Here is a 15,032-nt window from a genome sequence, read left to right as displayed (position 1 = left end):
TATAAGTAATATACTTAATATAAAATATTTAACTTAATATAAAAATCTGTAAGTGGTTTTGGTTTATTCTTCTCTTTTTCTTGATTACTATGTTGGTTCCTACCTCCATTTTGTTTCCTTGATGCAGCTATTGTCCTGCCCTAGCATCCTTGCCTCTGCATACAGTAGAGCTAGACACAAACATGCTGACTTTTAAGTAGATGTAGCAAATCATGTGCTGAAATCTGCAGAGTACCCCACTTGTCAATCTTTTTGGTACTGTTTCCCAATAAAGCTGATAACTCAAGAGCTTAGTTAGAGACACTGTATTTACACACAGTCGTCAGAACTGGGGTAACTGGAAATTGTGGTGTATAAACAAGAGGGCATTTGTTTGTTGTAGAAGTGGCTGAAAGGAGATAATTCAGCCTCGGACAGTCAGCCATAAATAGTCTCCTGTGATTCATAGTTATGTCCCAGGATCCCATATGTGCAATGAAGCCAAAAGCAAAGGATTAAAAAAAAATCTGTATCACATGCTAATTTTTTTTTAATGAATTATCTCTTTTCTGTCCCTATTTCCCTACCTCCTACTCTCTTACTTTCAGTTGAAGCATCCTGCCATAATGGAGATGAAACAATGCAAACCATTGAAGCTGCTGAGGCCCTTCTCAATATGGATTCCCCTGGTCCAATGCTTGATGAGAAGAGATCAAGTGAGTCTAACAGGAATAAATATGTGGGAAATGTGTTCTGTGTAAAAGCAAAAATATAAGAAATGCTGTGTGAGTATGCTTTTTAAAAGCTGGATTCTGTAGAAAGGGGATATTGCAAGAGAGGCTGTTTGAATTATCTAGTAGGTTCACATGGTAGTTTTGCGATTGCACCGTTGAGCAGGTTGGGGAAGAAAATAAGGCTTATCTTCTCAGAAAATTCATTAACCTATTCATTTTGTGCTAATCTCCTGATTTTAGGAAATCAAAGTGGTATACTCAAATATTTAATGTTCACACATGTCATTCTCTTTTTGCATTCACATTACAACTTAAATTATCAACTTTATCACTGATTTTTTTTTTAACCTTGGTACAAGCTGTGTATCTTCACATCAATCAGTCATCTCATTAACTGTGGATTTGGGGGATTATAAGGCCTCACTCTTTTTGGTTAGCTTCTTCTCAACAGTCTTGTAGGGCTGCAATTAAGTAGTAATTAGTCAAGAGAAAGAGTAATCTACAAAATAATACAGGTATGGCAATACTGCAATTTAGAAAGATATATTAGTTAATCAGTTAAAATAATTCAGATTCAGTAGATTGACTGGCAGTCTTAATCAACAGAGTCTTGGGTTTTTTGTAACCTGATTGCTAGGAGGCATTCTAGAACCATTAAATTATTTCATGACCTCTTTGCTGTTTTTCTGAAGCACATGTGTTTGGAGCAGACGATGATGTTGACATTGGTCCTATTACTCATGTGTCAGTCACACTCGATGGGATCCCAGAAGTGGTTGAGGTACACCAAATCCAAGGTGCATTTGCTGAATCACCAAGCACTGTAGCACTTGAACAACCAAAGAAGAGAAAAGGTAAGGAAACTCTGATGTGTGTTAAAAAGCCATGTACATATGTAGTTTCTTATATGAGTATGCGTTTATACTACCCAATGTTCAATGTATATTGAGAAAACAATCGAAATCAGTGTAGTGGTCCATCTGGAAAGAAGAATGAACACATCTTAGTTAAGCAAATATATTCAGGGTGGCTTTGTATTACAATTACTGTAAGATTACTGTAAGATTTAGAAGAGAGATTTAGAGAAACATTATCAACTAAACTGTGCAAATGCAGACTTCTACTGTACTTTGATTCTTGAGTGTTTTTTGTGTAGAAGCTGTAGTTGTCAGCACATTAAATTCATTTAGATCCTGTAAGAATTTAGAGATATTTTTTTTTAAAGTAGAGGGCTCTGAAAAGTCCATAGCTGGTGCAGTGTTTTAGACGCTTCCTCACATTCCACTCAAACTCATTCAGGGGCTTTGCCAGTGTTGGACATCGCTGTTGACTGCTTGCTTTGCTGTGAAGATTGTGTGTTTAAGGACGCAATCCTACGGGGATGGCTGTAAGCCTCCAAACTCAGAGGCTTATGGCCATCCAGAGCAGAGTGGGAGGCGCAGCAGAGGCTATCTTCGCCTCCATTCTCCTCCTGCTCTGTATTTTTGCTAGATGGGATTTTTTGCCCATCTAGCTGAGGCATTGTGAGGGGGAGGGAAGGCAGCTGAGGAGGCCTGGGGATACAGCATAAGCTCCCCCCCCCCCCCGCCCACCAGAATGTCCCCTTTCTCTTCCCTCCAAGGTCACCTTTGTGGAAAGCTCCTTGTGGAAAGCTCCTTGCCTGACCCCCAAAGTGGGATCAATATGGTATTTTAGGATGAAGTGCAGATTATGAAAAGTTTTAGTAATAAATTAATAATTTATATTAATCTAACAGTATTATTTAACATCAAAGGGTATTTTGTTAGGTTTGGGATAAATATTAATACCTGAGATGCTATTAATTCCACAACGTAAGTACTATAAACCTATTGAATTAGAATCCAATATGGTGCTTATGTCCTTAAATGTCTGAGCTCTTATACAACAATTCTTCCATAGAAGCCTACCCGGGTTTTTAAGATCTTTGTGGGAGGCCCTTCTCTTGGTACCACCACCATCAGAGGGATGTTTGATGGGGATGTGAGAGAGGGCCTTCTGAGTGGCCACTCGCATGCTCTGGAGATCTCCTTCCTAAGGGGGCCAGGATGTCTCCCTCTTTGTTGTCCTTTCGCTGGCAGCCAAAGACATTTTTATTCAGGCAGGCCTTTGGGATGTAAGCTAGTTTATTGCTGAAGGAGGTTTTAAATTATTGGCTGCTGTTTGTTGCTTTTACACTTATTTTATTGTGTTCTTAATTGTGTTATTTGGTTTGTTTTCATACTGTGTTTTTATTGGGATTGTTTTTCATCTGTATTTTTTATTTTCAGCTGCCTTAAGTGCCATTTTTGGCAGAAAGGCAGGTTATCAATTTAATAAATAAATAAATAAAATTAGGCTTTGAGGGAAGAGGCAGGAATCAGTGTTCAGTGAATGAATTGATTGTACTATGTCTGTTCCATAGTTTCAGTGTGAAAGTTTGTATAACAGTGGTTTTCTTTCAGGGAAGAAACCCAAAGCTTCACGATCAGAGTCACCTACTCTGACTCCAAACATATCAGTGAAAAAGAAAAATAAAGATGGGAAGGGTAAGCATGGACCACATGAGTTAAGGGCTGTGGAACAGTGTATCAAATTCTGGGTATTGTAGAAATGAAACATACCAACTGACAGCATGGCTGCTTCGTTTTGATCATAGAGGTTGGGAGGAAATAAAAAGAATTTCCTGACCTTTCATCTGAAGTGAAGTTGTGGTATACAGTTAACAGTTAAGTGGATAACTAGGAGATTACTCCCACCTCATTCCTTGGCAAGTTCTGTATTTTCCCTTACTGCAGTAGAGCAATATGTTGCTGGTGCTTTCTGGTACTATGTTGTACTATTAAGATATAGATGGTTTTTCCAGTGTACAGTAGATATGTCTCCGCAGACTCTGGCTGTGCCAGTCCAGTAGTACTATTATTAATACAGAATTACAGTAGAATGAACATTCCTGCAGGTGAATTTACTATTTAGTGAGAATCAGAAAGGATTCAGACATTACAGCCCCCTTACAAAGGCTGCAAAAAATGCTTCTACCTCCACATGAGGGCTCCTTTCCAAGTAGGTTATATTATGGTCATATAGACTTCTCTATGTTGTGCCAGTGGCTATCAGAAATGTGTGGCACTTGTGTGGAGGCCCTGGACTTTATTGGGCTGGTCCACGCGTAAGGAATCTACAAATAGTCCAGCCTGTCTATGCCCAATTAAAGCCCCAAACCAAGAAATAGTTGGCTTGAAATTTTATGTGTTGAAAAAATAAGCTTAAGGTCAGAATTTCTTTAAAAAGTTATATCTTACTGTAAAAAATCTGGATTTTTGCATGTAGTCTGTCTTTATTTTTGAAAAGCTTTTCATTTATTTGTTTCAGGAAACACAATTTATCTCTGGGAGTTCTTACTAGCACTGCTTCAGGACAAGGCTACTTGTCCTAAATACATTAAATGGACTCAAAGAGAGAAGGGCATTTTTAAGCTAGTAGATTCCAAGGCTGTGTCAAGGTTGTGGGGAAAGCACAAAAACAAACCTGATATGAATTACGAAACAATGGGCAGAGCCCTCAGGTATGTGAACTTAAGAAAATATCAGCATTCTCTCAATAGTTAATGTATATCATTACATTGAAAGCCTCCTAAGTGAAGAGCTACTCTGTTGTAAATGAAGCAACTTCAGTATCTATCAAAGCAAACAGACTGACATAATTTCAAAATGTATGTAACAATATTAATAATTAACGTTTCTAAATATTTATGATTGCTTGTTCATCAGAAATTGTTGTTCCTACACCTTTTACGTTTTTGTTCAAACTTGAATTTCAGATCAGTTGAAAAGATTAAAAGTCTCCTGGTGCCCATTCTCCTATCTTTTCAGTGCCAGTCAAACAGCTTTTTTATGTTCCAAGGTCTTTAAAAACCTTTTATCACTGAATTGACTTTTTTTCTGCTGTTTTTAATATTGTGTTATCCTATTGTATTTTATAATGTTGATGGTTTGATATGATTTGAAGGGAGTTTTGTGTAAGCTGCACTGGAAAAAATTATTTGAAGGGGGGGTTAAAGCGTTAATATATATGTAAATAAATAAATAACAGTGCTTTAGGGAGCAATCCTATGGCCTCTAGTCAGCGGCTAGATGGCCATAGGATATGTGGTTTTTCGGGAACTGACCTTCCCCCTTTGCAGTGCAGAACAGCCCCACGCTCCAAAGAGGAGCGTGGAGCAGCAAAAACGGGGTGTTTGGGGCGGGGAAGGCGGAAATGCCAGTACAACACATCCTATGTGTCCTCCAGCAGCCTCCTCCCCCTCTCCTCCTTCCCACGGCTAGACAGCCAAAATCGACTGTCTAGTCGCAAATGCAGGGCAGGAGAAGCGTGGAGGGAACGATCCCCTTCATGCTTCTCCTGCCCTACATTGGATAGGCGGTCCTCTCCCAGTTCAGAGGCGGCCGCCTATCCCCATAGGATCGCACCCTTACAATACAATCTTATGGCCCCTAGGCAGTGTCTGAGGGGACATAGGATGCTAGGGATTTCCCCCAACAAGGCTGTAGATCAGGGGTTGGTAACATGACACCCATGGGTGCACTGGCACCTGCCAGGACCCCTGAATGTGCCCACCTTAACCCCACTGCCTTCTCCCACCAGACTCCTTCCTCTCCCTGCTGCTCACTTGCCTCTTACCTCTGCAGCCAGGAAGGAGGAAATTGGCAGACTTCTCTCCTGACTTCCTGCTTCCTCACTCTAAGGTGAACAGAAACAGCAGCACATGTGCAGCAGAAGTGGTGGCCAACTGGTGTGCAGCAGAAGCGGCGGTGGGTGCGTGGTGGGTGTGCATGGGGAAGGTGGGAGAAAGAGCACGCAGTGGGCAGACCAGAGTGGCAGGCAGAAACAGCAGGAGAGGTGGTGGGCGGTGGCAGGCAGAAGCTGCAGGGGCAAGCAGGCAGTGGTAGAAGTGGTGGCAGGCAGGAGGGGGAAGAGAAGGAAATCGTGAGTGAGGAGGGGAGAAGAGGAAGGATGGGGAGCAAGAGAAAACTAAATGGGGGTGCAAAAAAAGGGGAAATCCCCTGCGAAATGAAAAAAATGACAAGTGCACCCACAGGCCTGGAAAAAAAATGGACAAATCCGCCCATGTACCCCAAAAGTTGCCTATTCCTGTGGATAGCGGTATGAACTTGGAGGGGGAAATCCATATTACAAACACACACACACACACACACACACACACACTCCCCTCCCGGTCCCAGCCACTGCAATGGCTGCCTCTCCTGAGGTCTGAGCTCCGACCTCAAGAAGAGAAAGGAGAAGGAGAGACAGGGGTGTGCTGGTGGGCGGGGAGGAGCGAAATTGTGGATCCACCATATCCAAAGGCCTCCTAGCCACTGCCCCACCCTACCCTGGCAGTGCATTACAGCTAGATGGGTTCAGAGGCCTGTCTAGTGAAAAATACAGCAAAGGATGATGGCAAGGCAAAACAGCCTGTATTGCTCCTTCTGCCCAGCAGGGCATAGAATACTTGGAAGCCTCCAATCTCAGAGGAAGGAAAGGCTATTGAGAGCTTATTTAGCTAGGAAAGACACCCTTACTTATTAGGAATGGTAACCAAGCATATATTAGAACTACATTCATTGGCTGCTACAGCATCAAACCAGCACAAGCCCAGAAACACAGGACAAAACTCTACAGGACAAAACTCAAAACTGTCGAGACTAAACATTTTCTTCACATGTTATGATATAGTGACTGTAGTCACATGTTGGGAAACTAAGCATGATAAATCAATAAAGGATATATTAGATCAAGGATTTTAACAAATAATGAAAAAATAACTGTGCAGGGAATCTTACAGAGAGGTTTAAAAAACAATTTCCCCCGTGACTTCAAAATTTCCAAGGCCCCTATTTCTATAAAAAAAATTCCTATTATGTTGTTTTTAAAAATCATTTTGGAGGAGTAAAGGCCAGGTACCAATATATGAACAGTTTGTCTTAAACATTGTATTCATTATTCTAAAAGAAAATGTGTTAGTATCCAAAATGGTTCAATTTTCAGGAAAAAAAACAAAGAAGTTCCTTGGAAAAGAACGGGGAGAAAGTTTTCTCTCCGGAATTGTCCTGACCTTGTTCCTGGGCCTTCACATCTCTAGTCATGCCAAAGGGCCCTTGGAGTAGTGTTCAGGCAGATACTCATTGAACAGTAACCAGCTGCTGTGATGGATGTCTATCTAGTTGCAGAAATCATTGGTACCCTCAGGTGCAATCCAGTTCCTAATTCCTTCCAACTTCTCCTTCACTTCCAAATTAGTTGGATATGCAGACTGGGAAGCCTTCAAATACTGCAGTAGATATATCTGTGTGGATGGAACAAGACTGGCTAGCATTGGAGTCAGTCATTACTCACAAACTTCCACTTGCAGCATGGATACAACTGCTATACCAGTTATGACAATCCTCGACCCACAGCTGCGTTGTGGTTTACAGTGAGACTTAATAAAACCACATAGACCTTGTCCTGTACTGATTTGAAAACACTGATTCCAGTAGTAATTTGGGTACTGTGGCTTGTATCCAGTTTGTGTCCCTCCACTCACACAAGGCTATTCAACCAAGCAGAGGCTTCTGTGAACAGAAGAGAGGAAGGCAATTTCCACTTATTCCCCTTCCCTCTGCAGCTTCCAGCATGCACCCAAAATCGTCTTTAGAGGTTTGATGAACCCTTTGGAACAGTGTGGTCAGTGGAGTGATACACTACAGGAGAAAGAGGGTATTTGCAAAAATCACCTCCCCCCCCCCCTTTCCATTCATGGAAGCTACCACTGGAGCAAGAACCTTCTGTGAATGGAGGACACAGTCATTGGTTAAATGTACACCTTTCATAATAGAGTAATATGTTACTTACATTTTCATGGCTCAGCAATAGTAGAAATAACAAGAAATGATTTCTGTTCATTAATCTAAAAGGTATATTGGCGCAATAATCTTTTACTTAAATAGTCATTTAGGCAGGGTTTTTTCCCCTGTATGTATTTCTGAGTGTAACCTTCGATGTATTTTCCTGCTTTGAACAGATACTATTACCAAAGAGGCATTCTGGCCAAAGTAGAGGGGCAACGTTTGGTATATCAATTTAAAGAAATGCCAAAAGACCTCATCTACATAGATGATGATGATGATCAAAGTACAGACTGCCCTGATTCACCTCTACTCTCAACACCTATGGCTAATAGAAACCAAGTGGGCAGGTCCAAAGCATCTTCAAACACAGGGCCAAGAGGAGGATCTACTGCTGTTTTAAAAATACCAGTTAATTCCAAGTCTACCAAACTTAAGCAGCCTTTGGAAACTGTACAACAGCAACCGCCTACCATGGCATCAGAAATTTTGAGGACAATGCAGTCAAATCACCCAGTACATCCAACTCAACTTTATCGGACAGTTCATTTAATGCAACCAGTGCAATCCATCCCAGAAGGAAACACAGCCGTAACCAGTAATATGCTGGATGAGACATTGAATCCTTCTGTTCAAAATATAAGGTAAAAAAGTCAAATCAGGTCTAAGGCAAGTCTAAGGCAAGTCTAAAACAGAAACAAAAAATTGGTGCTGCTTCTGGAAACTTGAATATCTGATCTGTTGACCAGGAAACATTTTGAAGGGGCAAAAAAATACTTAGCAAAAATGTTATTTTGTTGGAGTCCATTGGATTTTTCAAATTACTATCATGAATAGTCAATCAGAAACAATAATTTCTGTTTTGTGTTGTATTTCGAAACCATGGAGGGAGGATCCAGCAGAGACTAAATCATATATGTACGATTAGTTTGGCAGTGGTAGTGTTATAAATATGTGCAGTGAGAGAGGCAGAAAAACTCAACAGTTCATGTCTGTGTGTATGGGAGAGAGAGAGAGAGAGAGAGAGAGAGAGAGAGAGGTTAATGGATATTTAAGAAGTGTTTGTGCCTGTTGGAAATAAGTTAACATGAAGTCATCCAAGTAAATATGTCCCTTATTTTAAAATAATATAGAACAGTTAATTGACTACCATTTCCCTAATTGCCCACAATGCGAGGTGGGTTAGTGTGTCATCTGAACCCAAGCAAGGTGCACGGCATGGGTGGCTTCTAAACCACCCCACAACCTATGTATTCTTGGGGTTGTGGGGTGGTTTAAAAGCCACCCCCACCGCACACCTTGCCAAGTTCGAACAACACACTAACCCACAGCGTGTTGCGGATAATTAGGGAAATGGCAGTCGCATGAGCAGCACACATGGAGTAAGGAAAAGAAGCCACAGTGGCTTCTTTTCCCCCTGTGATCATCTGAACCCAGCCTGTGTCATTTCTCTCCATTTGAGAGGGTGAATAAATTTCCCTTTAAATTGTTACATCCAATTCTTTCTTTTATAAACCTTTTATCAATTTCACCCTGTAGTCATTTTTTTAAAAAAATCAGTGCTATATATTCCTGAATATTTAAGTCTTTCTTCATTTAGATGATATACCCCTCTAGTCATCTCAGCAGACCTTATTCTTTTGCACTTTCCTAATGTTGAGGGTGTGGGAGAAAGATACATCAGCATCATCAAGACAGCAAGGGTGTCATACTTACCATACAGTTGCTTGCATGCACTGGCTGGAAAGTAGTGCTGATTGAATATCCCTTCCCCTCGCCTGTTCATACAGGCTGGGACAGGGCAAGATGAATTATCATTTCCTTCATAGAGCTGATTGACACTCTTTATTTCTGATCGTTTTGATTACTCGGTGTGTGGTAAAATGCAGCTAAATATGTGAATTGACACCATTTGCAAATATTGGATTTCAGATGACATTAGGTTTTAGATCCATGCTAATCACCACTGGATGTTGCAGTCAGCAGGTGCTGAAGATGAAAGCATGAGCTGGCTCTTAGAGAGGCATTGCAGTTGTCAATGAAATATGTGTATACAGAGCTTTGTCAATAAGGTACTCCTCTGAAGTAATTTTTGGATTGTGATTAGTGGGTAGAAATATCCCTTACTATTAAAATGTAATAATAGGTGCTTCTTTCAACTGGAGTTCTTAGTGCTTTAACACACAACTTGTGTACTGTCAAATGGTTCTAATATAATTCATGGGAAGTGATCAGAAATACCATTTAATATCTGCTGGGCTACGTATAATTTAATATTGAAGTTTGCTTGAATGAAGGCTGGCTCCACACACTAGGTTTTTCACCTTCTGAACTGAAGGTTCCATTCCTGTTTGTTTCTAGCCATCTGCCTATAGTGTTTTCAATGTAACAAGATTCTGTAGTGACTGGATTCACAACTAGGGGATGTGATTGTTCAGCTTGTGCTGCTATCACTATATGCTATTGTTCTCCCTGTGAGAAAATGGCAGCAACATTTTTATTAATTGATTTATTTATAGTCTTTCTGAAGAATACATTTTCCCTTCCTGCAGCTTTGACATTCCAAAAAGGATGTCCTAAGGTATCTGTGTTTGTAAAATCACAGGACTTTTGCAATGAAGATTTGAGTCAATGCTAACATTGGTCTGTATCATGGAAAGACTTGAGATGGCAGTCAAGTTGGTTGTCTTCTGTATATTGTGACTCCACATTAACACAGAGTTGAACATAAGTAATCTGAGATGCAGTACAGAGGTTACACAGAATCTGCAGATTAGCATCCAAATTAGCAGCAACACTCCAACCGACAACTACATTTCTTTGTCATTTACAGTTCTCCAGTTTTATTTGAATGTGAACTGAAGTCAAGTGGTATTGATTTGGCCAAGGCCACCAACTAATTGATGGCTGAACTGAACTTTGAACGCAAATGTCTAAAGCAGGCAGTAGCTGTAACTCCATGGTAAAGCACATATTTTTTCTGCATAAGGTCCCAGGTTCAATCACTGGCATCTTCAGTTAAAGGTTCTTGACTTGCATGGTTGGGGCCATGGAGCAGTACCCCTACACACTGCCCATGCACCAGTGGGACCCACCACAATGCAATGGGGAGTTAGTGGTTCTTAAAGCAACCAGAAATGCTTGTTTCTGGAACTGGGCAGGGCAACCAAGCTCACATTTCTGCATGTTTCGGGATTTGCTTTAGATAGCACTAACTCCTCATTGCACTAGCAGCAGGTCCCATTGGCACAACAGAATGAGTGGAAGTGCAGTGGCAGTGCTGGATACGGCCCATGGAAAGTTATTGTCTGTCAGAGAAAACAACACTGGCTAGGTGGACCAGCAGTTTCACTCAAATATGAGGCAGTTTCATTTATACAAATATTCAATTGTCTTATCTGCTGGGCTACATAGGCTTTTGGAAGTTACATCTAATAACACTAATGCACCATTCCAAATTATCATAGCAGTGTGTGAGGAAGTAATGTGCCAGCAACACATCTGGACATCCATTACATTTCCCAGCACAGTGAAGAGATCACTGTTTTAAGACACTTGGGTGGAATTTGTCCGTCCTATGGGAACTCAGGTGAACCTTATTCTCCCATATAAACTTCGATTATTTTTAAGATCTGTATAGAAGACCCATTTGGCAGGAGGTCAAATTGGCAATGATCTGAAACATGGAGCTGATTTGCATGATCAGACAGCCCACTGTGGGTTGTTTAAGCCACAGAGAGTTGCGGTGTGTGCTGTCTGGCATTTTGCATATTCAACCCCCGACCGTGGGTTCTCGTATTGTGTGAAGCTGGCATAACCCTACAACAGACCATAATCCTACAACCAACCATGATTTTTTAACTCTCACATAATCCCCGCCATCTCCGTTCATATGACACCAACAACCCATGCTCTGGCGTTGAATATACAAAATGCCGTCCAGCATGCACAACAACTCACCGTGGCTTAAACAACCAACAGTGCACTGTTTTGATCATGTGAACCAGGTCACAGTCTCTTCAGTTGTGACACCAAATTATATGAATCATTCTTTAGGAGGCTGAACAGACTGGTGCTGTTCACACAACATGCTAACCCACACTCAGTGGCTGAGTGTGAGTTGTTGAACTGTGGGTTGTTTGTTGAACCATGGATTAATGTGTTGTCTGAACCCAGGACATTTTCTGCAGGGTGGCTTGTTAACCACCCTGAACAGCCCAACAACAAACCATGAGTTCTCAAGGTGGCTTGTTTGAGAAAAATAAGCCACATTGCATAGGCAACGAGTCACCCTGCGGAAAATGTTTGGGTTCAGACAACATGCTAACCCACAGTTCAGCAAACAACCCAGGATTCAACAAACAATCCACACTCAACCACTGAGTGTGGGTTAGCATATCGTGTGAGCCTACTCCTTCTTTGTATAAAACCAGCTGGCTGGCTAGACATCTTCTTTAGCTGTTTTTATTTTTGTTTCTGCTGTGGAATGTCATTGTGGTGTTTCCCTGATGGTTGGGTTTTTAATTTTTGTGTTGGATTTATTTTTTGTTAATAACTTTTTAAAAAATCTATTTTGCATAATCTTAGCACTACCTGAGGGAATGCCATATGCAACTTTAAAAAATAAGTGCAACTTCAGGAATGTAATCAAGCACTAGCTACTTGGCTCCCACATAACCATCCCAGAAATTCGTGTTCCAATTTATTGTCCTGTCCTTCCAGTGAGTTATGGCCAGATTTAAAAGAGGAGTTGCCTGGCATCTGTGTTTGTAAGCAATTACGCCTGCTCGAACTACATGATATATCATTATTTGGTTATTGCAACTGGGAATGATAGGTGGTTCTCTGGTTCTTGTAGCTTTTTTTAGTTAGCAGATGGAATCTGAATAAATTTTCGAAGGGAATTTAGACATACCATTTAGACATACCAAAAGACATACCATTCACATAGATAGGAAATAGAAGATTTTAGCTCCAAAACACAAGCTCTGTGCTTTTGGTTGGGAAACATGTACACAAAAATTAAACCTAGTCAGCTGAAAACAGGCCCACATTCTCTTTACCCATTATGAGTTCTTGTGGTTTTATGCCTTTTCACCATACTATTTCTTGAAACTCTGAGATAGTTTGCATGTATATTGTCTCTAAACATGAAATAGAGGTAAGTCCCTGTACTGGATAACCTAACCAGCACTCATGTATGAATAACCATAGACTGTTTAGGGTACTTTATGCATCCTACAAACCTTGACAGATTGTTGCTTTAAAGACAGTGGGAAATGATGGCTGGAAATCTTGCATCAGCAGAGGAAACCAACTGGACTTCTCTGAAATAAAGTATTTTAGAATTTTAATATCTTGGAGGCAATAACTGTTGAAGGGGAAACCGACTAATTAACAAATATAATGACCTAAAACGAGTTTCTGCACGATAGTAAGCATTGTTGCTGCTGTGATGTTTTTTTAAAAAATTAAGCAGGAAATCAAGTATAATTGTTTTTTGACCCAGACTCTTATCCTTAATTCATATTATCAACAAAGAAAACATTCTGAGGCTTCCTTAGCTTTTTTTTTTTTTTACTGTACCACTTCTCAAAGGCCAAGCATGGCATCTAGGGATAAACTAAGGGAAAGAATGTTTCTGCAGAAGGAGAAAGGGCAGGGGACTGGATATGGAGCAAAGATCTGGTTGGGTAGGTGTCAGCGTTTCAGTAATTTTGGAGGGCAATGCCTTAGCATCAAGGGCTGTTCCTCTCTTAGCCTCTTCTGTAGTTGGGCCTCTCATTAATGTGGGGTAAGAGTGTAAAACTGGTCAGATTGAAAAGTATCCCAGAAAGGCAGTACATGGCTGTATGTTACTCCTGAATTACTAGAGTAGTCTCAACTATAATATTTGCCTTTTATACTGAAATTTGGTGTTTATTTTTAGTGTGTTTAATGCAGGGGTGGGGAACTGCAGCCCTCAGTCTAATTTTATGCAGCCCACAGAGATGGGGTGGCACACAGAGAGAGGGCAGCATGGGTATACACACACACACAGATTGCTATATAATCTTCCAGTATTGCAAACCCCACCTACTTTTGGCTCTGGCTTCACCCACATTGGCATGTGCCCCTTGACAGATTACCCCCAAACTTGGGCCTTAACCAAAAAAAAAGTGTTCCCCATTCCTGATTTAAAAAGGTAAAGGTAAAGGTGTCCCCAACCAGTCATGTCCGACTCTAGGGTGTGGTACTCATCTCCATTTCTAAGCCGAAGAGCCAGCGCTGTCCCAAGACGCTTCCGTGGTCATGTGGCCAGCATGACTGAACACCGAGGTGCACGGAACGCCGGTACCTTTCCCGCCGAAGCGGTACCTATTTATCTACTTGCAATTTCTTGCTTTCGAACTGCTAGGTTGGCAGGAGCTGGGACCGAAAACGGGAGCTCACTCCATCACGCGGCACTTGGGTCTCGAACTGCTGTCCCACCGACCTTCCGGTCTGCAGTTCAGCGTCTTAACCACTAAGCCACCGCGGCCCCTAAGATTTAGTGAACCATAATACCTTTAATTGTAATATATCTGCTATTCCCTGACATAAGAGGAATGATAAAAGATAACATCACAAGGGAAACCTCAGGAAATGACTGGAACAGTACAGAAAATAAGTCATGGGCTAGGATGGGCGGGGTGAGAGAGAATAGTATATTTGTATTTGTACACACACACACACACACACACACTCACATAAAAGTGAAATTTGGCTCACATGTAATATAGGATGCCCAAATTACTAGAGAAATTTGAAAATGAGGGATTTGCATACCTCTCTCTGAAAACAGAGATAGCGTATTCTTAAATGTTTAAGGTACTTCCAGGTTATCCAGAAATCTGGAATTCAGCACATACATAGGCCAGGTCCTCCTGATTACTAGCAAAAGTCTGAAAATTAGTCACTTGTGCATTCAGCAGTAACAATTTGAGATGTGAGGTTTACCTCATCATAGAAGCCAACATTCTAGCACAGAGCAAGTAAAACTTTGGGCTGTGAGAATTTGTTCCTTCTTCAAACTTGGATTTTGGGGAAGGAGTACTTCTTCTGGCAGCCAGAAACGTACATCAGTGATTGCAGAATGCAAACTTTATTTGCTAATTATCATAGCCACTAGATATTTTGCTCTTGTCCCCATTCCAGTGGAAACAGGGCAGGAGGATTTGCTGAGATGTCTTACAATGCATGGAACTTCCTTGCGATGGTGATGGCTCTGCATGCTCATGTTAACCTCAGAGTGCTACAAGGCCTAAGCAAGCAGAGAAGATTAAAGCAAATGGAAAAAGGGATGAGAGGGAAAAGTTGTTGGGTCCAGGGGGAGCTAATGGGGGAAGTTGGAGTGAGTGTGACAGAAGGGGTTGAAATGAGTGCCTGGATGATGCTTATGGAGCCTCCCTACTAT

General features: G+C 41.2%; 1 protein-coding gene across 10 annotated transcripts in view; it reads left to right on the top strand.

The window, feature by feature from the left end:
- ELF1 (E74 like ETS transcription factor 1) overlaps positions 1–15,032 on the top strand; it is a 101,733-nt gene that overhangs the window by 76,147 nt on the left and 10,554 nt on the right. For all 10 annotated transcript variants that reach the window (XM_084844887.1, XM_084844892.1, XM_084844890.1 and 7 more), the window contains 5 exons: positions 588–695; positions 1,406–1,567; positions 3,176–3,259; positions 4,083–4,275; positions 7,774–8,241. In XM_084844887.1, coding sequence (XP_084701013.1) covers positions 588–695; positions 1,406–1,567; positions 3,176–3,259; positions 4,083–4,275; positions 7,774–8,241 — 1,015 coding nt within the window. The remainder of the gene's footprint in view (positions 1–587; positions 696–1,405; positions 1,568–3,175; positions 3,260–4,082; positions 4,276–7,773; positions 8,242–15,032) is intronic.

Source organism: Heloderma suspectum, chromosome 3 (genome assembly GCF_057233095.1).
Source record: "Heloderma suspectum isolate Gila_16-S chromosome 3, 16-S_ref, whole genome shotgun sequence".
NCBI lineage: Eukaryota > Metazoa > Chordata > Lepidosauria > Squamata > Helodermatidae > Heloderma > Heloderma suspectum.
Note: the sequence above shows the minus strand (reverse complement) of the source record. Positions and strands in the feature narration are given on the sequence as shown.